We start from the raw sequence: 27,144 nt of genomic DNA, 5'->3' as shown, positions 1-27,144 counted from the left end.
GTTTCGGGCTCCCAAGAGTGACCCCTAGTGTGACTACATCGACACAATGTCTCATTCCCTCCATCAGGGAACGGAGGTTACGAAAGTAACCAGGCCATTTGTTTGTTCTTTGTCAGTTGTTATGTGTTTTGACCTCCTGTGTATGATCAGTGCCCATCGTGTATGTTTTCTCTGTTCCTGTGTTTTCCCATCGTGGATGTTTCTTTTGTTCCTGTGTTTAACCCGTTATTCTGTACTTTGTTTATTTTATTAAATACTGTTTCGCCGCACCTAGATCCAGCTCTCGTGACTTCCTTCCAGACGTTACATGTAATATTATTGCAAAAACTGACACTTCAAACAAATGGTATAAAAAAAAGCTAAACTTTGAAAAATAACAGTCTTTGATGATGTATATATCTAAATCCATAACTTGTGGAATACATCTCGAAACTAACATTGGATTACAGAGACTAGGCCCATCAAAATCATGTCAATTCAATATACTGTATGATTACCCTATCCGGGTCAGATTTGACACGGAGCAGCGAAGGTGTCGGCCTGTATTGGACAGTAACCAAGGATTAACTCTAGAGTATGACCTAATAATGTATTCATACTTAAATGTTATGACTAATTATTACACAGTTCGGAATAATCTCTGGAATAGACCTACAAGTCAAACACTGGAAACCTTCATTAAAAATCTATTTGATATGATAATGGTGTTTAATATTTTCTATCTAGTGTGTGTGAAATGTCATTGTTGTTTTCTTCATATTTGAGCAGGAATGCGTCTCTCGTGCTAAATGCAGTGAGTGCTGGTGAACACACAGTGAAGTATGAAGACAGTGCACTAAGAGACAATTTGGTTTCAATGCTCAGAGGATCGTGTAGTCGTCCGGTGTAAGTTTGTCTCAATGTCACAAAGTCCAATAATAATTGACTTAAAATTTCAGTTGAAAGTCCTAATTTCAATATGTGCAGTTTCTATGTACTAAATCTCTTTTATGACATTTGTCAGGATGCTGGAAAATCTGTTGCCAAAGTATATCAGGGGAACATCCAGTCCAGATGCTAAAGTGGCACATCGACTTCAAGTGGGTGAGTTATTACATGTGTGATAAATTATGAATGACAGATGTGCATTTTGAAGATATTTTGAATGACTTTAATGCAATTGTTCCCAGAGCATTCCATATGGCAGGATGATCTTCATCTGCAGTTCTTCCGTCCACTGTCCATCAAACTGCTGCAGGGCAACGACAGCTCTGTGGGGATGGGGGTGCAGTGGTGGGTGGTGGAAGAGTGTTTTCCTGAGGCTCCACCCAGCAGATGTCACAGTATTGAGATGGTGGTGTTCAATGATAAAGTCAGCCCATCCAGTGTGGGCTTCCTTGCTGGATACGGGCAAGTTTAAGACAAGTTAATTTATACAGTATTTATACAGTATGTCTGGCAAGTAGTTGAAAAATAGTTTATCCAAAAATGTAAATAAATCATTATTTTTCATCCTCATGTTAAGGGGTATGCGGTGAAGCCATTATCTGTATCCGTTTTATTATTTGGATATAACTGGATGTGGGTGGGGTTTAAACCAGAAGTGCGTCAAAACTAAAAGGAAAAAAAAAAACATTTAAACTATATATAGTTTCCATGTAGCAAATGTAATGTACAGGCAGACAGGAGCAGACAAATATGATGATATGCAGAACCCAAGTGCAGTTTATTAAGAATCCAAAGTGACAAACACAAGAACTAAACAGAAAGGAAAGACTAAGAAAACAACAAAACATGACATGACTATGACTTCACTATAAATCGACTATGACTTGACTTAGACAATGAACAGACCATGAACTAACATTACAATAAAAATACTCGACAGTGGACAGGAGAACAGATGTGTTCGTCTTCAACTGGGCCTGGACTGACTTATCGGCGAGATTTGCCGGTTGCAGTCGGTGGAGGATCTGAAAATAGAGCCGCCAAGCCGAATACTTTTGTGCTTCCCATTTTGTGCTGAACCTACATCATTCATGGCAGGTCAAGTGATATTTGGTTTCTTTATTGCAGACGTGGAATTCGAATCAGAGGTTTGAATTTTACATAAAATGACCAGAAACATTATTCATTTGAAAAGGTTATGTGCTAAGTAGTAAGTCCAATAAAATACTTTGTTAATACCAATAAAGGTGCCAGTATTTTTTGCAATTAACATTTTTTATTGATTCATATATACACAACAAAGAAAAACCCAACACATATACAACAAATCAACATTTCACATTCAAACCCCACTAATATCCCTCCCCATTCTCCAACCCCACCCTGACCCCCAACGAACACCCCTGTGGTCCCACATAATAACACACACACACAACCAAATAAAATATATATAAAAAAATAAAATAAACATAATGTACATAATTAAACTAAACTACACTCTCCACATCCCCTCTCTGAGAGTCCCCCAAAAACACCAAATAACTGCCCCATTTCCTAACAAATAAGTCCCAAAACCCCAGTCTCTACTTGCCACCTCCTTGAAAGCAGCCACCCTCCCCATTTCCACACACCACTCTGAAAATGAGGGCACACCACCCAACTTCCATCCCCTTAAAATAATTTGCCTGCCAATCACGAGACTGGTCAGAACCCAATTTTTTATGTGACCATCCCCCAAATTTATGACTGCCCCATCACCCAAAATACAGAGTCTGGGACAAAGTAAAACCTGAATGCCCAAAACGTGTGAGCGATTCCCAAAAAATAGTATAGAGCAGGTGGCGCAGCTGTAAATATCTATAGAACTGAGATCTGGGAATCTCAAAGTGTTGAACCAAATCTCAACACTCACCGAGTGAACCAGCAGAAAGGTGACCCTTCAATACATAATTTAGGGTTCAGCCATATGCTCGAGCCAACATTTAAATAAATGTTCCGAATTAAACACTCTGGACACTTTTGTCCATACCGCATGCAATGTGAGATAACGGGTTGTGACTTTACTTCTCCGGTTGGTTTAATAGAAAGGCTTTGTAATGGCAAAATAGAGGCAAGAACTTCCTGTTCAATACAAAACCAGGTAGGGGCTCTCTCAGGTGGAAGCAACCAATGAGCCAAATGTCTGAGACTGAACATCTACAGGGAGAGATTGTAAAAAATAGTTAAATTTTGGAATACAATTCATTTTAATAACATTAACCTTTCCAATCATAGATACATGTAATGAAGCCCACCAGCCCACATCGCTCGAAAACCTTTTTTATTAAGGGGTCAAAATTAACTAACTAAATCAGACAAATTTGCTGGGAATAAAATGCCCACATACTTAATGCCCTTACTGGAAAGCCGTTACTGGGCAGTACGCTGTCAGAGCAAAAGCTTCGGACTTAGACCAATTGACTCTGTATCCTGAGAACTTAGAAAATGAATTAATAATTCTGTGGAGGCAAGGCATAGATCTAGTGGGGTCGGAGACAAATAATAAAATATCATCTGCATAAAGCAAAAGCTTATGTGCCATACCTCCCGCCACCACCCCTGGAAAATCATCCTCCTTTCTTATCGTGGCTGTTAATTGTTCCAGGTCAAGACAGAACAATAATGGGGAAAGAGGGCAACCCTGCTGGGTGCCCCTATCTAGAGTAAAATTATCTGAAATTAATCCATTCGTTTGTACTGCCACTACCGGGTGTCTATAAAGTAACTTAATCCATCCAATAAAAGTTTTCCCGAACCCATTTCTTTCCAAAATCTTCTTCCAGAAATAATCCCATTCTACCATATCAAACGCCTTTTCGGCGTTAACTGAGATGGCAGTGACAGGAGTCTGATCATTCGCCACTGACCACATGATATTGATGAAATGCCTAATGTTATCAGAAGAGCTATTACTCTGAATAAACCCCACCTGATCTATATGTATAAGATATGTCATAACTTAATCAGTTAACCAGAATTTTTGACAATATTTTTACGTCTAACTGGGTCAGGGAAATTGGACGGTAACTCTTACACTCGCTTGGATCTTTGTCATTTTTAAGAATCAGACTGATCCGGGCTTGCGTCATGGTTGGCGGAAGCTTTCCATTCTTTAATGATTTCTTACAAACGTCTAACAAATATGGAGCCAGATCTGTAGCATAAGATCTAAAAAATTCTGCAGCAAAGCCATCTGGCCCCATAGCATAGCATTGCCTGTAGGCAAGGCCTTGAGTACTTCGCCAAGCTTCTCCAAGTTTATCTCAGAATCAAGAGAATTGTTTTGATCAATCATCAATTTAGTGAGTTCTTATGGTTCCACAAAGTTCCTAATATCTTCATCAGTAGACAAAGACATGGAACTATTAAGATCAAGATAAAATTATTTAAAAGCATTATTAAAATCAATGGCCGAGGTAAATATTTCACCACCAGCAGATTTCACTGAGGGAATTGTAGAAAAAGACTCTCTCTGTGTTATGTATCTAGCCAAAAGCTTCCCTGCTTTGTCCACAGACTCAAGGTATGACTGTCTTTCCTTGAATAGCCAAAACTCCACCTTCCGCGACAAAATAGTATCATATCTGTATTTCAATCGGGTCAATTCTCTGAGGCCATCAGACGACACTCGTCTCTTCAGCTGTGCCTCTGAACTTTTAATATTCCCTTCCAATTCCACGAGTTCTCGTGCTTTGGATTTTTTGATGAATGAGGCATACTGTATGATCCAACTTCTAAGAACTTCCTTAAGTGCCTCCCAAGCCACGCCCTCAGAGGATACTGAGGACCAATTGGTCTCCATATAAACATTGATTTCAGCCTTTAACATTTGTTGGAAATCAGGATTTTGCAAAAGGGATACATTAAAGCACCAACTATATGATTTATTTTCTCTATATGAGGCAACACCTCTAAACTCACCGGGGCGTGCTCTGAGACTAAAATGTTTCCAATTGAACAATCAACAATAGATGAAATAAGGGACTTGGATATAAAAAAATATATATATTCTAGAATAAATCTTATGGACTGATTAAAAAAATGTATAGTCCCTACCAGATAGGTTCAAAAGTCTCCAAATATCTGTAAGACCAAGATTTTTACACATCCTGTGAAGCGTCAGTGTTGCTCTAGGGGGCTTACACACTTTTGCTTCACTATGATCAAGGACAGAGTCCATCAAAAGATTAAAGTCTCCTCCCAATATTATATCATGAGGGGTGCCAGTGGCTTGCAACCTCCCTTCGAGATCTATAAAAAAAGCCCTGATCATCAGTGAGTAAATATTAGCCAAAATAAACTTCTGCCCCTGAATTTCTGCTAAAACAATAATGACTCTTCCTAATTTATCTTTGATCTGTTTGAGACATTTGAATTGTAGATGTTTACTTATCAATGTAATGACTCCCCTGCTTTTACCTGAGCCAGCACTAAACAAAACATGTCCACCCCATATCTTCTTAAATTTTTCAGCTTCCTGTGGGGAAAGATGTATTTCTTGAAGAAACACTATGTCATATTTCCTTCATTTAAGAAAATAAATAACCTTCCTTCTTTTTATGGGGTGCCCCAACCCATTCACATTCCACGTGGAGAGATAATCCACTCATATTAGCAATTTACATTTTGAGATATGAGAAAAAATAGATTGTGTGTCAAAAATAAACTGATAAAGACCACATTCCAATATCAGTGCAACAGTCAAACCCCGAACTTCCCCTCAAACCAAACAAACAGAAAAAAGAAAAACGTGCACATTAACCCCATGCACGACAGTACCTCTAATCTCAAACAGTCCATGTACGCCTATGAGACAACAGTCAAACCCCGAACTTCCCCCCAGACCAAACAAACAGAAAAAAGAAAAACGTGCACATTAACCCCATGCACGACAGTGCCTCTAAACTCAAACAGTCCATGTACGCCTACGAGAGCCCCCGCGACAACTCTGCTGTCGGATTGTTCAATGCCGTCGTTTCTATACAAATTTTGTGAGACAGAATTACATAACAGAAAAAAATCTATAATACAAACTCCAGCCAATAGGCAGAATAAACAAAAAGAACAGATTCCTTCGCATAACTGTCCCGAAGGTGCAGTCTTTCACAAAACAAACTCCAGCCTGTAGTGGAACCAGCACAAAAAAAAAGTCCATTCAGTTTCCTCAGCCAGTCAAACGACTGTTCAGTGAGCCGGCTGCTCATGAGTGCAGTAGATGACCTAATCCTTCCAATGTCCTGCAAAGAATACTCCACAAAATAAACTCCAGCCAATAGGAGGCATACACACAAAGAACATGCAGATTCACACGCACACTGTCCTGAAGGAGTGTTATTCCACAAAACAGACTCCAGCCACTAGGCAGAACCAATACAAAAAGAAACAAAAATTTGCCAGCTTCCTTTCGGACAGTCAAGTGAATGTTCAATGAGTCAAGCTCACTTAGGAGCGACGTGAAAATTACCAAATGGCTTACTCACCCCATTGTCTCTATGAAGGACAATGCTTGCTGTTGGCATGTAAATATTCTTAGTATCTATTCTCAGTTTGGCCGGAATCATCAGTGCAAAAGCGATCTTCCATTGATGTAAGAGTTTCTTGCATTCCTTGAATCTATCACATTTCTCTCTTGCTGAATTCACAAAGTCTGGGAACAAGAAAATGTTGTGGTTCTTCCAAGAAAGGTTTCCTTTACTCCTTGCCTCGCATAACACAAGATCTTTATCGGATGATCTCAGAAATTTGGCCAGAATTGATCGGGGTGTCTCCCTCCGCGGATCTGCGACCCGGGACCCTATGAGCTCGTTCAATTTCCATCTTATGGCCTGTTATGTCGAGCTGACTCAGGAAGAGCTCATCTAGGAATTTCACCATATCTTGTCCATCTTCGTTCTCAAGAATTCCAACAATTCGGACATTGTTTCGCCGATTACGATTCTCAAGGTCTTCCAACTTTTCCCAAAAGTTTCCAAATCTACTTTGTTCACTAGCGGATTAGCACCTAATTTCCACTCTGATGACTCCAGATAATCGATCTGTTCCTCAACGTCCCCGATTCTTGTAACCAGCTCAGAGAATTTCGTCTCCATGGAAGTGATCAATCGACGTACACGTCAAAAGTACTTTAGTACAATACTTATTGGCTGCTTTTCTTTATTATTTTGTCCAAGTCATCAATTTCAAAACTTTTTTTTAAATTAAATTTTAGTTTTATAGATGGGAACTCCTTCAATACTGTTTAAAAACCATCCCAGGGTGATGCCTCAAGAGGTTGGTTGAGAAAATGTTGAGTACATGTTTGCAAATTCTAGGCAAAGGGTGACTACTTTGAAGATACTAAAATATAAGTTTTGATTTATTTTGGATTTTGTTTAGTCACAATATAATCCCCATAGTTCCATTTATGTTATTCCATAGTTTTGATGACTTTTATTCTAAAATGTGAAAGAAAAAAAAAAAAAAATTATAATAAAGAATGAGTAAGTGTTTCAAAACTTTTGACCGTAGTGTATTACAGCATGATCCTCCAAAACAGCCATGACTGTCGCCAGCATTACAGACATACTGGATAGTTGACGTTAAATTTCTCCCTCCGCACCATTCAAACTGAGTCCCTGGTCTGTGGCCCTGTCTGGGGTATCAGCTTGAGCACGTAAGTGTCTTTTAATGTCTCCAGAGCCTGAGGATTTTGAATTCTTTGACATGTTGACTTCATAGAACAGTTACATAGGGTGTATCGAATCTCACCGGTTTAAGACACAAAAAGAATTAAAAACTAGCTAAGTGCGCAGAGCTCATCGTTCACATGTCCGACCATCACATAGCGCCATGCGACTCAGGTGCCAGTATTTTTTAATCATTTTGAATGTTTTTTATAAGTAACCATGATATTACGAGAAACGTAATTTAACATTATATAAACATGATGTACTGTTATAAGAACTAGGGCTGCATGATTTGGACAAAAAGTCATATTGTGATTATTTTGAAAAATATTGCAAATGTGATTTGAACTGCGATATGTTAAACAAAAAACTAGTGATTCCTTTTGACCAAAGTTTGATAATGTTTTGCACATGTTCTATTATCAATAAAAGACTTAGGCTGCTGAGGGATCACACTTGAGTCCTCAAAAAAAAAAAAAAAAAAAAAAAAAAAAAAACTTTCAGCCACAGACATAACAATAAATATAAAAGTTAAAGGAAGAAAAAAAAACTCTTCTTCATATCAGAATTGTACCTGTCCACTGTGTACCTGTTTTTGTCCACTTTGTGATAGGGTTTCAGCCCACTATTCATCATCTTTATTTTTTGAAACCCAGCCAACTTGAATATTAGTGCTGATCTGATCAGGATTTCTAGAGCCCATACAGTTCACAGATTTTCTTTTCATCTGATTGGTCAATACAGATCCAGATCCTGATCATGTATCCTTTTATCATCAGCTCTGAGCAGAAAGCTTACACATCACCAGTTTTGACACTGTTAACAGAATCTCCCTGTTGGTAATAACATAGTTGTCTAGTTTTTGCTGACAAAAATACTGTAGGCTGGTTAAATGATAATCAAATAAATTACACAATATTTACAGTATTTTTACAAAAAAAATTTTTTTAATAGGCCTTAAAAACAAGTAGGCTTTCACAAAATATTCTTTACTGTATATTAGGACAGATAGCCATATAAAGAACGAGGCTTAATATCAAACTGAAGTTGAACTGATAGTGAACTTATTGATTAGTGTAATTAAACTAATGTGAAAGTTTCAGTTATTTTTTTATTCTTTGTCATCATTTAATAAATTTTTTTTTAAAAAATCATTTATTTTAAATGATATTTTAATGCATTATATTATAGTATCTAAATATTTTATATATATATATATATATATATATATATATATATATTTTATTTATCTATGTTCCTTGCCTTTTCATTTTGTTGGATGTTGGTAATATTAGTTCCGCATTCACTTGTTCCCACTGGGGCTGTAATGAGGGGAACACACACTTTCTCATGAGGTAAATAGATGACAGGAGAGCTGAGAAACACAGCATGTTTTTGGACTCTACAGGTGATACTGTTGATGCAGTTTGCTCGAGAGTCATTTAGTTAAGATGCTTGATTTAACCTTATCTGTATCCCACGTTATTCTTATGATACTGTACCCGGCGGAGACTGAAAGGCTGCTGCTGTGGACGGATGAAAGACCACAGGACACGCAATTTCACTTTGTCTAAATAAACTCAGCAAAAAAAGAAACGTCCCTTTTTCAGGACACTGTATTTTAAAGGTAATTTTGTAAAAATCCAAATAACTTTACAGATCTTTATTGTAAAGGGTTTAAACAATGTTTTCCATGCTTGTTCAATGAACCATAAACAATTAATGAACATGCACCTGTGAAACGGTCGTTAAGACACTAACAGCTTACAGACAGTAAGCAATTAAGGTCACAGTTATAAAAATTTAGGACGCCAAAGAGACCTTTCTACTTACTCAGTATGTACCTGTATGCCCAGGGTACCTGTTCATCTGCATCATCGTGCCTTAGGCTGCTCATCTGCATCAACATGCCTTAGGCATGCTGCATGGAGGCATGAGTACTGCAGATGTGGCCAGGGCAATAAATTGCAATGTCCTTACTGTGAGACGCCTAAGACAGTGCTGCAGGGAGACAGGAAGGATAGCTGATCGTCCTCGCAGTGGCAGACCATGTGTAACACCTGCTCAGAATCGGTACATCCGAATATCACACCTGCGGCACAGGTACAGGATGGCAACAACTACTGCCTGAGTTACATCAGGAATGCACAATCCCTCCATCAGTGCTCAGACTGTCCGCAATAGGCTGAGAGAGGCTGGACTGAAGGCTTGTAAGCCTGTTGTAAGGCAGGTCCTTACCAGACATCACCGGCAACAACTGGCGGCGCCTATGGGCACAAACCCACCTTCGATGGACCAGACAGGACTGGCAAAAAATGCTCTTCACTGACAAGTTGTGGTTTTGTCTCACCGGAGTGATGGACGGACTCACGTTTATCGTCGAAGGTATGAGCGTTACACCAAGGCCTGTACTCTAGAGTGAGATCGATTTGAAGGTGGAGGGTCCGTTATGGTCTGGGGCGGTGTGTCACAGCATCATCGGACTGAGCTTGTTGTCATTGCAGGCAATCTCTTACAGGGAAGACATCCTCCTCCCTCATGTGGTACCCTTCCTGCAGGCTCATCCTGATATGACCCTCCAGCATGACAATGCCATCAGCCATACTGCTCGTTCTGTGCATGATTTCCTGCAAGACAGGAATGTCAGTGTTCTGCCATGCCTAGCGAAGAGCTCGAATCTCAGTCGCATTGAGAAGGTCTGGGACCTGTTGGATCGGAGGGTGAGGGCTAGGGCCATTCACCCCAGAAATTTGGAAGAGTGGGGTAAAATCTCAGAGCAAGAACTGGAAAATCTGGTGCAGTCCATGAGGATGAGATGCACTGCAGTACTTAATGCAGCTGGTAGCCACACCAGATACTGACTGTAACTTTTGATTTTGAACCATCCCCCCCCCCCGTTCAGGGATACATTATTCCATTTCTGTTAATCACGTGTCTGTGAAACTTGTTCAGTTTATGTCTTAGTTGTTTAATCTTTTTATGTTCATACAAATATTTACACATCTTAAGTTTGCTGAAAATAAAAGCAGCTGAAAGTGAGAGGACAGTTCTTTTTTTGCTGATTTCATAATGTGCTCATTGCACATAATGAACGGAACCGAACTCAGAGCACATCTGTTGCTCTGTGCACGAAATGGAGTTGTGGAACTCAGATCCGCTCTGAAAACATTGTATTAATGCCCGAAAACAAACAGGACAAAGCAGGGTAGTATATAAACTTTGATGAGCAGTGCACGAAGACTATTTGTTTGTTTAATTAAATTGCTGCCCTTTGTGGTTTAATAATCACACAAGGTCATATCGCAATTTCTATTTTATTTTGATTAAATGTGCATTCCTAATAAGAATACAGATTTGTGAGAGATTTTTGCCAAACTGGAGGTATCAGAATAAACACCTTGGTAGTGGCATACTACCATACTACCCCTACTGCTATATAAATCTATGTCAGAAATAGTAAGAGTAGTATGTGAAGTATTCCATTGCGATTCTCAGCCCATGAAACACATCACCATTGTCATCGGAGAGATCTGACCAATTGTGAATAAGCCATGTCATCATTCAGAGCTTTGTGCAGCCCTTTGAAGCAAGGGCTGAGCCAGGCAGCTGCTTTTGAATAGTTCTCGTGGTACTTTAATGGCATATGTTACGGTTTCACAGCAATAGCGTCGTCTTAAGTCGGACAAAAATTGTAACCGACATGCACTGCTTCAAGTCCAGTGCCGATTGGTCTGCACAGTGCTGCATGAAGACACCTAGCATGAGGGATATATACTAGCGGCCAAAAGTTTGGAATAATGTACAGATTTTGCTCTTATGGAAAGGAATTGGTACTTTTATTCACCTAAGTGGCATTCAACTGATCACAATGTATAGTCAGGACATTAATAATGTGAAAAATTACTATTACAATTTGAAAAAAATGTTCAGAACTTCTTAAACTACTTCAAAGAGTTCTCATCAAAAAATCCTTCACATGCAACAATGACAGCTTTGCAGATCCTTGGCATTCTAGCTGTCATTTTGTCCAGATACTCAGGTAACATTTCACCCCATGCTTCCTGTAGCACTTTCGGGCACTTCTCACACACCTTACAGTCTAGCTGATCCCACAAAAGCTCAATGGGGTTAAGATCCATAACACTCGGTCCCACGTGACGCCATGCGAAGGGCAGACATGTGAGAGACAGCTCTGCGCACTTTGCTAATTTTTATAATTATTTTCATGATATAATCCGGTGAAATTCGATACACCCAGTTACACATTTGCTGTTTGAGGTAAACATGGCAAAGAAGTCAAAATCATCGGGCTCTGGAGACATTAAAAGACACTTACGGGTTCAAGCTGAAAGCCCAGATGGGCCTGTGGACCGGGGACTTGATTTGGATGGCGCGGCGGGAGAAGAAATCCAGCATCAACTGTCCAACATGTCGGTGATGTTGACGAAGGCACTTGTGGACTTGGAGGATCTCACTGTAATACGTCTATCGATTACAGTGATGGAAAAAAAAAATATCTGAGTCAGTCACAAGAGTGACAGATGTTGAGAGACGAATCGATTATTTGGAGTCATCAGAGAGGGAATTAGCTGCTAATCCACACGCGACCAAAGTTGATTTGGAACGTGTTCTTGAAAAGCTTGAAGATTTTGAGAATAGAAGCCGCAGGAATAATGTTAGAATTGTTGGAATTCCTGAGCATGAGGAGGGCAGAGATATGGTGAAATTCCTGGATGAGCTTTTCCCGAGTAGCGCAACATAACAGGCCATAAACTGGAGTTCGAGCGAGCTCACAGAGTCCCGGCTCACAGATCCGCTGAGGGAGAAAGGCCCCGATCGATTCTGGCCAGATTTTTGAGATCATCCGATAAAGATCTCGTGTTGCGCCAGGCGAGGAGCAAAGGAAAGCTTTTTTGGAAGAATCACAGTATTTTCTAGTTTCTGGACTTTGCAAATTCGACAAGAGTGAAACACGATCGGTTCAAGGAATGCAAGAAACTCTTACATCAGCGGAAGATAACTTTTGCTCTGATGTTCCCTGCCAAACTGAGAATAAACACCAAGGACGGCTGCAAAGTATTTACATGTCCCAATCAAGCAATGTCTTTTATAGAAACAGTGGGTGAGTAACCATTGGGTGTTTCTCTTGTGAGTGGATTGACTCATTGTACATACTCTGGCTTTCGGAGGAAGCTGGGCATCATTTTTGTTTCTTTTTGTGTTGGCTCCGCCGAGCGGCTGGAGTTTGTTTTGTTTTGTGGATTAACACTTTTCCTTAAAGAAACTTTTATGTTGACGGAAGATCACTTTTACAATGAAGTTCCCGGCCAGATTCAGAATAGACACTACGGATGACCGCAAAATATCTACATGCCCACACAAAGGATGTCTTTTATAAAGTTGGAGGACTGTGTAAGTCATGGCATATACTTTTATGCGGCCTCCGAGTGAATTGACTCTTGACCATTCGAGGAACCGGGGTGTGTGTTTCGTTTCCTTTTGTGCTGGTTCCGCCTAGCGGTTGGATCTTGTTTTGTTAAATAACATTACTTCGGGACAGTTATGGATGAATCTGTCAGTTCCTTGTGCTTATGCCTCCTGTTAGCTGGAGTATGATTTGTGGAGTATTTTTGTGAGACATTGGAATGGTTATGTCATCTGCTGCCCTCATCAGCTGGCTCACTGAAGATTAGTTTGTCTGACCGAGGAAACTGAACAGCTTTATATCGGCTGGAATTTGTTTTGTGAAGGAACACACCTTCGAGACTGTTCTGTGAATGAGTCTACACGTTCTCTGTGTTTATTCTGCCTATTGGCTGGGGTTTGTTTTACAAAATATTTGATGTAATTCTTCCTTACAAATTTGTCGCGTGGCCTCTCGTAGGCATTCATGGACTCTTTGAGTTTAGAGGGATTGACGCCGGTTGGTGCTTTCGTGTGCTGGGTTAATGTGCATGTTTTTCTTTTTTCTGTTTGTTTTGTTTGGGGGGAAGTTCGGGGTTTTAATGTTGCATTAATGTTGAAATGTGGTCTTCATAATTTTGTTTTTGGCACACAATTTATTTTTTCTATTATATCAAAATGCCAAATGTTTTTTTTTTTTCTATTAACATTTTTTATTGATTCCTATATTAACACATACAAGCAAGAACATATACAAACAGAATCAATACTTAACCCCCTCTATTACTACCCCCCCCCCCAATCCTATCCAAAACAACATCCCAGTGGTCCCACATAATTATAGACACACAAAAACAAATATTACAAAATAAAATAATTAATAAATATAATTATTCAAACACATAACTCTCATCTCTCTCTCCACTGTCCCTCCCCGAAAGCCCTCCAAAAATGCCAAATATTTGCCCCATTTTCCCATAAACAAGTCCAAATTACCCAATCCTCTAGATACCCCTTCTTCAAACACTGCCACCCTCCCCATCTCTGTACACCACTCTAGAAATGATGGTGCTCCGTCGGACTTCCAACCCCATAAAATGACTTGTCTGCCAATCATAACACTTGTTAAAACCCAATTTTTTATAAATTTGTCCCCCAAATTTATGACAGCTCTGTCACCCAAAATACAAATCTGGGGCAAAGCAAAACTTGAGTGCCCAAAACATCAAACAAATAGCTCTGCACCTTCATCCAAAAATATTGAATCATAACACACCCCAAAAAGGCATGAGTTGTGTCTCCAACTCAATGGAGCTACTCCCAAAAATAGAGCATGTGGCGCAGCTGTAAATACCTATAAAACAGAGATCTGGGAATCCCAAAATTATGACCCAGATTCTCAAAAGATCTCAACACTCCACTCTCATACAGGTCGCCGAGTGTAACAACCCCTCTCACAATCCACTCTGACCAACAGAATGGGGACTTATTGATACATAATTTTGGGTTCAGCCATATGCTTGAGGCAACATTTAAATAAACGTCCAAATTAAATACTCTGGCCACTCTTGTCCAAATCATGTGCAAATGTGAAATAACGGGGTGTGACTTAACTTCTCCAGTTAGTTTAATAGAAAGACTTTGCAATGGTGAAATAGGGGCAAGGACTTCCTGTTCAATAGAAAACCAGGGAGGGGCTCTTTCAGGTGGAAGCGACCAATGAGCCAAATGCCTGAGACCGAACGCGTAATAATAAAACAAAATCTTGGGTAAGCCTAACCCACCTTTGTCAATCGGCCTATGTAATTTGTTGGAATGTAGTCTGGGATGTTTACCATTCCAAATGAAGGACTTTGCTATGCTATCAAATTGCTTAAAATAAGAGAGGGGGACATCTACAGGGAGAGACTGTAGCAAATAGTTGAATTTTGGAATACAATTCATTTTAATAACATTAATCTTCCCAATCATCGATAAATGTAATGAAGCCCATCTGTCCACATCGCTCAAAAACCTTTATATTAAAGGGTCAAAATTAACTCTAACTAAATCAGACAAATTTGCTGGGAATAAAATCCCCAAATACTTAATACCCTGTTTGGGCCACTGAAAGGCGCCTGGCTGGAAAGCCATTACTGGGCAGTATGCTGTCAGAGCCAAAGCTTCAGATTTAGACCAACTGACTTTGTATCCTGAGAACTTGGAAAAGGAATTAATAATTCTGTGGCAGGCAGGCATAGATCTAGTGGGGTCGGAGACGAATAATAAAATATAATCTGCGTAAAGCAGAAACTTATGCGCCATACCTCCTGCCTCCACCCCTGGAAAATCATCCTCCTCTCTTATCGCAGCTGCTAATGGTTCCAGGGCAAGACAGAACAATAATGGGGAAAGAGGGCAACCCTGACGAGTGACTTACTTATACGATTAGCCAAAATTTTGGACAACATTTTTACATCTAGCTGGATCACAGAAATTGGTCGGTAACTTTTACACACACATGGATCTTTGTCCTTTTTAAGAATCAGACTGATCCGGGCTTGTGTCATGGTTGGAGGAAGCTTTCCGTTCTTTAATGATTCAGTATAAACTTCTAACAAAAATGGAGCCAGTTCTGTAGCATAAGACCTAAAAAATTCAGCAGCAAAACCATCTGGCCCCAGAGCTTTGCCTGTAGGTAAGGCCTTAATTACCTCGTCAAGTTCCTCCAAGGTTATCTCAGAATCAAGACAATTTCTTTGCTCAGTCATCAGTTTAGGAAGTTTTAATGGTTCCACAAAGTTTCTAATATCTTCATCAGTTGACGAAGACGTAGAACTATAAAGATCAATATAGAATTCTTTAAAAGCATTATTAATATCAGTGGCCGAGGTAAATATTTCACCACCAGCAGATTTCACTGAGGGAATAGTAGAAAAAGACTCTCTCTGCTTTATATATCTAGCCAAAAGCTTCCCTGCTTTGTTCCCTGACTCAAAGTATGACTGTCTTTCCCTAAATAACCAAAACTCCACTTTCCGCGACAAAATAGCATTATATCTGTATTTCAATCCAGTCAATTCTCTGAGGCCATCAGACGACATTGTGCGCTTCAGCTCTGCCTCTGCACTTTTAAAATTCACTTCCAACTCCACAAGTTCTCGTGTTTTGGATTTTTTGGTGAATGAGGCATACTGTATGATCCAACCCCCTAAGAACTGCCTTAAGTGCCTCCCAAGCCACGCCCACAGAGGATACTGAGGACCAGTTGGTGTCCATATAAACATTGATTTCGGTCTTTAACATTTGTTGGAAATCAGGATTTTGCAAAAGGGATACATTAAAGCGCCAACTATATGATTTATTTTTCTCCATATGTGGCAACATCTCCAAACTCACCAGGGCCTGATCCGAGACTAAAATATTTCCAATTGAGCAATCCGCAACAAATGAAATGAGGGACATAGATATCAAAAATAAATCTATTCTAGAATAAATCTTATGGACTGATGAAAAAAATTTATAGTCCTTACCAGATGGGTTCAAAAGTCGCCAAATATCTGCAAATCTACACATTTTTCAGCTTCCTGCAGGGAAAGATGTGTTTCTTGAAGAAACATTAGATCATATTTCTTACGCTTAAGAAAAGAAATAACCTTCCTTCTTTTTATGGGGTGCCCCAACCCATTCACATTCCATGTGGAGAGAGACAACTTATTCCCATTATAGTACAGAGACTGAATTAATCAGAGTTACAAATGACTTGCTCTTATCTCATGAAAAACACATATCCAAAGTTTGGACTTAAGTATCAAATTTAAGAAAGCCTTTATTAATCCATGGCCAAAATAATTAAAAACCACGAACCGACGCGTTGAGGCTAGAAAGCCTTCATCAGGGCGTGGGGGGAAAAAAACACTGAGAGTCATTAAATAATGTGACTAATTTGTGTCATGTGACATTGTCCACATGACACAATCACCTGACAGTGACACCTTCAAGTGGGAAATACAACACTTTAGAAGCTACACACAAAATGGCAAACATCAATACCAACAAAAATCCATGAAAGGGAAATAGATACATAAATATATACAAGTCAGCAATTTCAAAAGAATATGTAAACATCACAGTATATGCAAGTACAGCTCAATATAAACATTATAAGTAACATATTAAAATACAACCAAACCATTTACAAGTATGGTGAAAAATATAATTCTCTGTATAAACATGGGAATTGAGTAGCTTTCAATGTATAGATCCAAAACATTTCCCTCTGCAATAACTTTTTTAACCTATCTCCAAACCCTTATTGAGCTTGGGATATATTCAATCCCAGATATTTTCAGTGTACTGGGGCCACCATGATCTGCATCTCTGGGCCATAAGGACACTGGATATTGAGGATTGCAGATTCGAATGGCATTTTTATGTTCTGTTAATCTGATTTTCAATTTTCGCTTTGTCCTCCCTATATAAAAACAACCACATGGACATTCTAACCTACACACTAAAAATGAAGTATTACAATTAATGAATGACTTTATGTCAAATTTACGGCCTGACTTGCTCTTATCATCTGATCACAGCTGCATCTCACTTCTAGTTCTTTCAGATCTTAGTGCTGCTTTCACGACATTCTCTTGTATAGGCTTGAGAATTATGTTGGCATTTGTGGACAGGCATGAGCATGGATTAAGTCCTATTTATTTGACCGCTACCACTTTGTTTGTGTAAACAAGGAGTTTTCAGATCAAGTAGAAGTACGGAGTGCCACAGGACTCAGCCTTAGGTCCCCCGCTTTTCTCCTTATATAGGCATCCCCTGGGAGGCATTATCAGGAACCATGGAATTAGTTTTCACTGTTATGTCGATGATACTCCGCTTTATATTTCCTCGAGACCTGATTAAATTTAGCTAATTTCCAAGTTAATGACTGGACTGGAGACAAGGACTGGTTGGCAAGAAATTTCTTTTAAATTTTGACAAAACAGAGGTACTAATTATTGGACCTAAAACCACTAAACATAAAATGCAAGAATATAATAAGACTCGAGACATGTCGTTTATAGATATCGTCTTCTACAGTTAAGAACTTGGGTGTTATGTTTGATAGCAATCTGTCATTTGAAAATCACATTTCCAGTGTTGGTAAAACAGCATTCTTCCACCTCAGGAATAGTGCTAAGTTACAAAACACACAGTCTCTATTTCTGATGCAGAAAAGCTAATTCATGCTTTCATGGTCTCAAGACTAGATTATTGTAATGCATTACTGAGAGGATGTCCTGCAGGTTCAATAATTAAGTGGTTCTAAGTACAAATGATAGAGTGCTGACCAGAACCAAGAAATATGATCATGTCAGCCCCATTTTATCTCTATATTGTCTACCTGTTATTTATACATTTTAAAATTCTGTTATTACTTAAAAAGCTTTGAATGGTCAAGCTCATCAGTACTTAAGTGGCCTTCTATCGTGGTATAATCCACCATGTTCACTACGATCACAAAATTCCTGTCTCATAGTTATGCTGCATTAGTCAGATCTGCCAGAACCAGAAACACTCTATAACTGCTTAAAACATGCATGGCATCTACACTAATATTATTTCCTCTGTTACCATGTCTCAACCTCGGGTTACATCATCTTGGTCATGGGATAGACTACATTCTCTTAAAATGTAATACAAACACAATAAATGAATGCCAACTAAAGCCTTCATCAGCCAAAATAAAAGGACGCTGCATCTACGTGTACTTCTGCAGTCAATTCAGGATGTACTTTATAGACACTTATCATTAATCTTATAGTTTGTACAAAATCCTTTAGTTTTAAACACTGCACACCAACATCTACTAATTTTACTTATATTAAACAAGGATTGAACTACACATATTTATACACATATAATATTGGCATTATATTAATGCTGTTTATCCAGAGGGGAACTGCTTAGAGGGGAACCTAACCACACCCCTACCCCTAAACCTAATCCATTCTGAACAATATATTACACATTACAGTCTCATAAAATAATGCAGCAAGTATGAATATACATACACAAGTGCAAATGAGATTTCAGTGACTTAAAGTTTGGTCTGTCTCACACAAAGCAATTGCATAGTTTCAGAAGACCACATCAGCTTCACTAAGCTTTAATTTATGGTATTCAGTTTTACCATTTTGGTCCTTGACAGTCCCTGGTCATTATATGCTTACATTGTATAGAAAAGAGCAGCAAGAACATTCTGCTCCTTTTGTGTTCCACTGAAAGAAGTCATATTGGTTTGGAATTAAATTAGTCAATGATGACAGAATTTGCAAATTTGGCAGAGATGTTCCTTTAAGATAAGCATAGTCATTATTATTGACTTCCTACAAATTATAATAATTTGCTATTTGAATCTTTTGGTTGTAAACTTTATAATGCCTTTTAATATCTTTCTTCCTCCATCTCTCTTTTCTCTCTCTCTCTCTCTCTCTCTCTCTCTCTCTGCAGTATTGTGGGTTTGTACATGTCTGTGGTGTTGGTCATTGGTAAGTTTGTGCGTGAGTTTTTCACTGGCATCTCTCGCTCCATCATGTATGAGGAGCTGCCGTGTGTGGACCGTGTGCTCAAACTCTGCAATGACATCTTTGTGGTGCGAGAGACAGGAGAGATGGAGATGGAGGAGCAGCTGTTTGAGAAGCTTATATTCCTGTACCGCTCACCCGAGACCATGATCAAAATGACACGCAAGAAGAATCAGTAGCTTTCAGTTATTATCGCATGACTGTTCTCAGATGGACTGTAATATATCATATATATGCACAAAGATATAAATGATGCCTATAAAGTCATTATATACATTGTAACCACTATTCTGAGATATGAGGGTGCATTTAAATGAATCCATAAGGTTTTTTTTATTTATTTTTTTTAATGTTTTATCAGCCAAACACCGAAACATTTTTCAGTGGTGATGACTAGAAGGGAACCCTGGATCTGGGAAGTCTTGCTAGAGTCACATTCATATACTGCATTTATTTGGAGTCTCACAGAAATCTTAAACATTACCATTAACCTTAACATTACCCCTAACCCTAACCTTTGAAGCAGTGATGAGAATTTCCCCTATTGAGGGTTCAATTCTACACACAAATCTGTGCAAGACACAAGTTTGTGCAAACATTTAGCATTTAGTGTCAAAATATTGGTGTTTATATATAGATCAGCAGCGCCTAACCGGTAGAATGTGATCTACCAGTCGATTACATAATCCTCATCAGTCTAATTTTAAATTGGTTTGGCAAAAATATTACATCTTATAACCTTCACTTTTTAGTCATTTTATTTTTCTTCCTGAGAAACTTATGATGTTAGTCAATGTTTCTTGTACCAAAACAGTTGTAATTTAGTTTTAGATTTTTCACCCTGTCTCTTAAAGACTTATGTGAACAGCATGCACTCTTCGCATGTGAAATTATTAACGCGATAAGCAGGAAGCTTTGCTTACAATCTTGCACACCTCTTTTGTGTACATGCTTTTTACACAAGAGCTGGTGCATAGAACAAGCACAACGATGCCCGTAACTGCTTCAACTCAACACAGCGATGCCCATAACTGCTTCAACTCAACACAAGTAAAACTTTTTCAGTGAATGATGCGATTAGTGAAAATATAGTATTCTGTGTTCCATGCAAGGGTTAGAGAGCAACCAAAACTTACAAAATAAAATTTATTTTATTTATCCATAATAAAGCATGAGTTAAGCATGAGTAGAACACAGCCTGAATAAATTTGATTGGTGGGCAGACATTTGCCCACCAATCCAGAATCGCTATTCTATATACATTGAATGCCACGTACCTGTATTGTGCTATAGTCATGTTTGACAAAGGGTTGGAATTCTTGTGAAAGAGGTTGATAAGTGATGCCACACTCAGTGCCACCTCTTTTCTGCCAATTCCCACCTCACTCCTGTTGACAATGAATAAGGAATCCACAGTTACCTTATACTGTGGAAAAAAAAAAAAAAAAACACCTTTAGTCTCCCTCTGGCAGTCATCTAGCATTCGTAGAACCACAATTGGCAGTTGTGGGGGTGACACCTGACTCACTTCAAAACATAAACTATGAATGACTCAGTGCAAGATTTTGTGTCTATTTTTATTGTCCTGTTTGTTGTGGAAAACTTCAAGTGGTCCAGATGCACTCAGATTTGTAAGAGATGGAAAACAACAGGAGAATATCTGTAGTCTGTAATCAACTGCATTTTGTTTGTTGGTTTTTCAAACCTATGATCATATGTGTGCTTCCAATAAACCATACCTCTTGAAACTGCTGTGTATTGTGTTTTCTGACACTGATTTCAACTAGTAATTCAACCAACACTGTGTTTTGTAGCATAGTATTATGCACACATGGCGAACATAAAAAAGTAAAATAAAAGCATCTTTATTAGTGTGTAATACAATCAGTGAAGCCTTTAAAAGGTGCAAACAACTGTGCAATCTGCATAGTGCAACCAGAGACATTAACTATCTTAAAGCAAAACACTTGTTGCCATTACATGGAAAGGAATCGAAATGAGCGGCATGTTCCTGTTATGAAAGCTGAGGAAACTACTGGGGGAAGCATAACCCCATGCTGCAGCCTGGAAGTTAATTAAAACAAGCAGTATATTCTATAACAAATGATGAGGAAAATACTGGGGGAAGCAAACACCCAATGCAGCGGCACCCGAGACATAAACTAGGTTAAACAACAAACGTTACCATAACCTGGATATGAGCACTGAGCGCCAGGACATCCAGGCACAAGAGCAGTTTTTACCCTCAGTCCATTTTCCTCATGAACAATTAAACTGCCTCAGGACTCCCCTATAGTGCAATAATGTAAATACATATCTCGTGTACATATGTAAGTTCACATATTTAAGTAAATAACTGTACATACCCCGCCCTACATTGCACATACATTACCACTTGCGCATGTACATACGCCATTCTGTTATATGTCCTATTATTTGTATGTCTATTTATACTCTTACATTGTTTTATATTTTGTGTCTCATTGTAATGTTCTGTGTACACTTGTTTCTCCTAGCACAAAAAAAAATAAATAAATAAATCCTTGTGTATGTGAGAACACTTGGAAATAAAGCTACTTTTGATTCTGATACTAAAACAAGCAGCAAATTTCACTTGATATGTGATAGCAATGCGAGGACATTGTGTTTTAGCTTCGCCATACGCTATGCGTAATTCCAATTTTTAAATTCATTTAAACTGACTGTCTCAGTTTAGGATACTCTAGGCTGTCATTGAAGGTTTATAGGTCATGACACAAAAAACATGGTGCTGTTTTCTGTGGAGTTTGTCTTTGGGAGAAACCTTGTTAAGTTTTTACATTGAAACCTGTTTGTATCAAAACATTACCATCCCTAGTTTCATCCGATATGCCATTTAGAAAATTTCAGTCATTTATCACGAAAACTGTTAACTGCTAAACTGTTAAACACAATGACATTTAGTCAAACTTACCATAAAAATACCATATAAATGAATAATATATAAATAATAATATATAATAAATAAATCCTAAATCCACCTGAGAATCAATAAATGCATCCAAAAGCTGGAAAGTCTTGCTTTCAGATGCTGTATATGGAGTTTATATGAAAATAAGAAACATTTAAAACTGTTTGTAGCCCAGTGCATTTATACAACACATTGTAGGTTAAGTTAATCACTATTTAGGGAACAAGGGAGCATCCAATAGCTGGAAAATATTGCTTTCAGAGGCTGTACGAAATTCAGAAGGTGCCTTTCAAGCTGTTCAGATTATTATTATTATTTTTTGATAACACTAAGGGTTCACAATAATGCACTATAATGCTTAGTAAGGATATCTTAGAGCGTTTAAGAAGTTGTTAATTATGGCTGAGACCCTACAATAATGTACTAGTTAGGCATGAATAAGGCAGTAATTAATAATTAACTAAATGCTTAGTAAGATGATCTAAGCCATCATTTACAACTTATTAAATATCCTATTTCTGTTTAGAAAGTATTGTAGTTAATGCTCTATTTCTGAGACCCATCATATATCAAGTATACTAACCAATATTAAGCCAGTAATTAATGCTAATTAGTAAGGAAACAAGGTTTCCTTGTTCTCTGGGTCACATGTCATTAAGGTGGCCTATGCTCCCATTACATGTCACAACTCGCCTGCTGTCTCCTTCTCTGGAGTCAGCAGCACCTCAAGTCGCTACGAGCCACTCACATCCCGAGCGACCTCAACACTACAGCGGACGCGCTATCATGACAGATTACGCTCAGGGGAGAGTGGAGGCTCCACCCCCAGGTGGTCCAGCTGATTTTAAAGTCGATTTGGTTGATTTGGAGTTGATCCTCCCACTGCCTGCTTTGGTATGTCCTGACCGAGGCGCCCCTCAGTATAGATGCGCTGGCACACAGCTGGCCCCCTGGGTCACATGTCAGGCGTCACGTCATCAGCGGACTCCCCGCCCCTGCACGCCCAGCTGTGGCACAAACACGCCCACACCGGGTTGGCTCCGACGGACTGCGGGGATAATGTTCCTCCTCCCCCCTCTTCAACCAGTCTTATGGTGGGTATCAGGAGCCAGGTAAGTGCTTCGATATCCCTGGACTCATCACGACCATGGGGCTCGAGCCCCCACGATGTGGCACCTCAGGCTCCACCCTTCCACGAGGCCCCACCCACCGGTACGTCCAACATGATTATCCCCTTGGTACCCCTTGCCCGGAGTTTGGACGCATGTTGCGCTTTCCAACCCGTCACAATGGCTGACCTGGACCGTCCGACTTGGCTACGCGATTCAGTTCGCCTGGCACCCGCCCAGGTTCAGTGGAGTCCGCTTCACCTCGGTGAATGGTGAGAGCGCCGCTACCTTGCGTGTGGAGATCACAACCCTTCTGTGCAAGGGCGCGATAGAGCCTGTCCCTCCAGCCAAGATGAAGAAAGGGTTTTACAGCCCTTACTTCATCGTACGAAGAAAGGTGGTGGGTTGCGGCCAATCTTGGACCTGTAAGTTCTGAACCGGGCCTTGCACAGACTCCTATTCAGGTACACAGCAGTAGACCTGAAGGAACTGTACTTCCACGTCTCGGTTTTACCTCGACACAGACCCTTCCTGCGGTTTGCTTTCAAGGGCCGGGCATACCAGTACAAGGTCCTCCCCTTCGGCCTGTCCTTGTCCCCTCGTATCTTTATGAAGGTCGCAGAGGCAGTCCTTGCCCCGCTAAGGGAAGTGGGCATCCGCATACTCAACTACCTCGACGACTGGCTGATCCTAGCTCACTCTCGAGAGTTACTGTGCACACACAGGGACCTGGTGCTCAGGCACCTCAGCCGTCTAGGGCTTCGGGTCAACTGGGAAAAGAGCAAGCTCTCCCCGGTTCAGAGCATCTCTTTTCTCGGCTTGGAGTTGGACTCAGTCTCGATGAAGGTGCACCTCACGAACGAGCACGCACAGTCGGTGCTGAACTGTCTTAAGGTGTTCATACAGAAGACGGCGGTTTCACTGAAACTTTTTCAGAGGCTCCTGGGGCATATGGCATCCTCTGCGGTTGCCACACCGCTCGGGTTGATGCATATGAGACCGCTTCAGCACTGGCTTCAGACTCGAGTCCCGAGATGGGCATGGCACTGCGGGATACATCGCGTGGTCATCACACCGATCTGTCACCGCCTCTTCAGCCCTTGGAACGACCTAGCATTTCTACGGGCAGGGGTTCCCCTAGAGCAGGTCTCCAGGCACATCGTGGTTATGACAGATGCCTCCAAGATGGGCTGGGGTGCCGTATGCAATGGGCACACAGCCGCCGGCTCCTGGACTGGCCTGCGGCTGCAGTAGCACATCAACTGCCTCGAGTTGTTGGCAATACTGCTCGCCCTGCAGAGATTCCGGCTGTTGATCCAGGGCAAGCACGTGTTGGTCCAGACGGACAACACGGCGACGGTAGTGTACATAAACCCTTAAGGTGGCCTATGCTCCCGTTGCATGTCACAACTCGCCTGCCGTCTCCTCCTCTGGAGTCAGCAGCACCTCAAGTCGCTACGAGCCACTCACATCCCGAGCGACCTCAACACTACAGTGGATGCGCTATCACGACAGGTTACACTCAGGGGAGAGTGGAGACTCCACCCCCAGGTGGTCCAGCTGATTTTAAAGTCGATTTGGTCGATTTGGAGTTGATCCTCCCACTGCCCGCTTTGATACGCCCTGACCGAGGCACCCCTCGGTATAGACGTGCTGGCACACAGCTGGCCCCCTGGACTACGCAAATACGCGTTTCCCCCAGTGAGCCTACTTGCACAGACCCTGTGCAAAGTCAGGGAGGACGAGCAGCAGGTTGTCCTAGTAGCACCCTACTGGCCCACCCAGACGTGGTTCTCGGACCTCACGCTCCTCGCAACAGCCCCCCGGCAAATTCCCCTGAGGAAGGACCTTCTTTCTCAGGGACGGGGCACCATCTGGCACCCGCGACCAGACCTCTGGAATCTCCACATCTGGTCCTTGGATGGGACACAAGTGGCCAACCACCCATGGTGGTAGACATGATCACTCAGGCTAGGGCTCCCTCTACGAGGTGCCTGTATGCTTTGAAGTGGCGTCTGTTCGCTAAGTGGTGTTCTTCCCGACACGAAGACCCCCAGAGATGCACAGTTGGATCGGTGCTTTCCTTCCTGCAGGAGAGGCTGGAGGGGCAGCTGTCCCCCTCCACCTTGAAGGTGTATATTGCCGCAATAGCGGCACACCCCGACACAGTGGACGGTAAGTCCTTAGGAAAGCATGACCTGATCATCAGGTTCCTGAGAGGCACTAGGAGGTTGAATCCCTCCAGATCACGTCTTATCCCCTCATGGGACCTCTCTGTAGTCCTTCGGGGTCTACGGGGAGCCCCCTTTGAGCCCCTGGAGTCAGCTGAGCTTAAGACTGCCCTCCTGACTGCACTCACTACCATCAAGGGGGTTGGGGACCTGCAAGTGTTCTCTGTTAGCGAAATATGCCTGGATTTCGGTGCCCAAGGTTCCCACAACCCCGTTTAGGGATCAGGTGGTGAACCTGCAAGCGCTGCCTCAGGAGGAGGCAGACCCAGCTTTGGCATTGCTGTGTCCGGTGCATGCTTTACGCATCTATTTGGATTGCACGCAGAGCTTTAGAAGCTCCGAGCAGCTCTTTGTCTGCTTTGGTGGACAGCGGAAAGGAAGTGCTGTCTCCAAACAGAGGAACGCCCACTGGATCATTGACACCATCATGATGGCATATCACACTCAGGACGTGCCGCTCCCCGTGGCGCTACAAGCCCACTCTACTAGGAGCGTAGCGGCCTCCTGGGCCCTGACCAGTGGCACCTCTTTGGCATACATCTGCAGAGCAGCGGGCTGGGCGACACCCAACACCTTTGAGAGGTTCTACAGTATAATCTCCGGGTTGAGCTGGTTTCATCCCATGTGTTGTCAGGTCTGAACAGGTAAGTTCCGGGACAGCTGGCCAGGTGTACCACTTGCGTATAGCGCCTTTCCCCTCCTATGAGGTGAAGACGTGCGCCTTTGACTCCCAGTCGTGTTCACAAGTCGTGATCCCTGGATAACTTTCCTCCTTAGCCCTGTGGTAGATGAGTTTGCAGAGAAACTCTCTGCCGGCCCAGAACATGTGCTAATTAGGCCCTGTACTGAGGTAGGTGCTCCACATATGCTGGTTCCCCATTGGTGACCCCATGTGATATCTTCCGCTATATTGTTTCACTGTCGGTAAACTGCGTCTTCCTTGGGCAGAGGCCCCTCTGCCCCGGTCACCATGTTTGTAGAAATTCCTCCCCCCTTGGGTAGGACCTACTATGGGACTTCTCCACATGACATACTTCCGACAAGACTCGGTAAGACCATGTGACGTATTTCCACTCAAAATACCCCCTCTTCTCTGGGCGGTGTGTGGTCTCTGTGGTGTATTCCCCTTGGGAGTGACACCCCCCCGACGTAGACATTTATGGGCCCCCAGTCAGTTAACAAATTCCACTCTTTTTGGGGAGAAAAGAGAGGAAAAGAGGCCATGGCTTGGCTAGCCTGTCCCTATTTTTTGGGCAGTCAACT

General features: G+C 41.1%; 1 protein-coding gene across 1 annotated transcript in view; it reads left to right on the top strand.

Moving 5' to 3' along the window:
• The window catches only part of si:dkey-11f4.7 (piezo-type mechanosensitive ion channel component 2), a 648,587-nt gene extending 627,473 nt beyond the window's left edge, over positions 1-21,114 (top strand). The window contains 4 exon segments of the mRNA XM_051709767.1: positions 769-901; positions 939-1,083; positions 1,170-1,389; positions 19,518-21,114. Coding sequence (XP_051565727.1) covers positions 769-901; positions 939-1,083; positions 1,170-1,389; positions 19,518-19,770 — 751 coding nt within the window. The 3' untranslated portion in view covers positions 19,771-21,114.
• The last annotated feature ends 6,030 nt before the right edge of the window (positions 21,115-27,144 follow it).

Source organism: Myxocyprinus asiaticus, chromosome 11 (assembly GCF_019703515.2).
Source record: "Myxocyprinus asiaticus isolate MX2 ecotype Aquarium Trade chromosome 11, UBuf_Myxa_2, whole genome shotgun sequence".
Lineage (NCBI taxonomy): Eukaryota > Metazoa > Chordata > Actinopteri > Cypriniformes > Catostomidae > Myxocyprinus > Myxocyprinus asiaticus.
The sequence above is the reverse complement of the archived record's forward strand: the minus strand, read 5'-3'. Positions and strand labels throughout refer to the sequence as shown.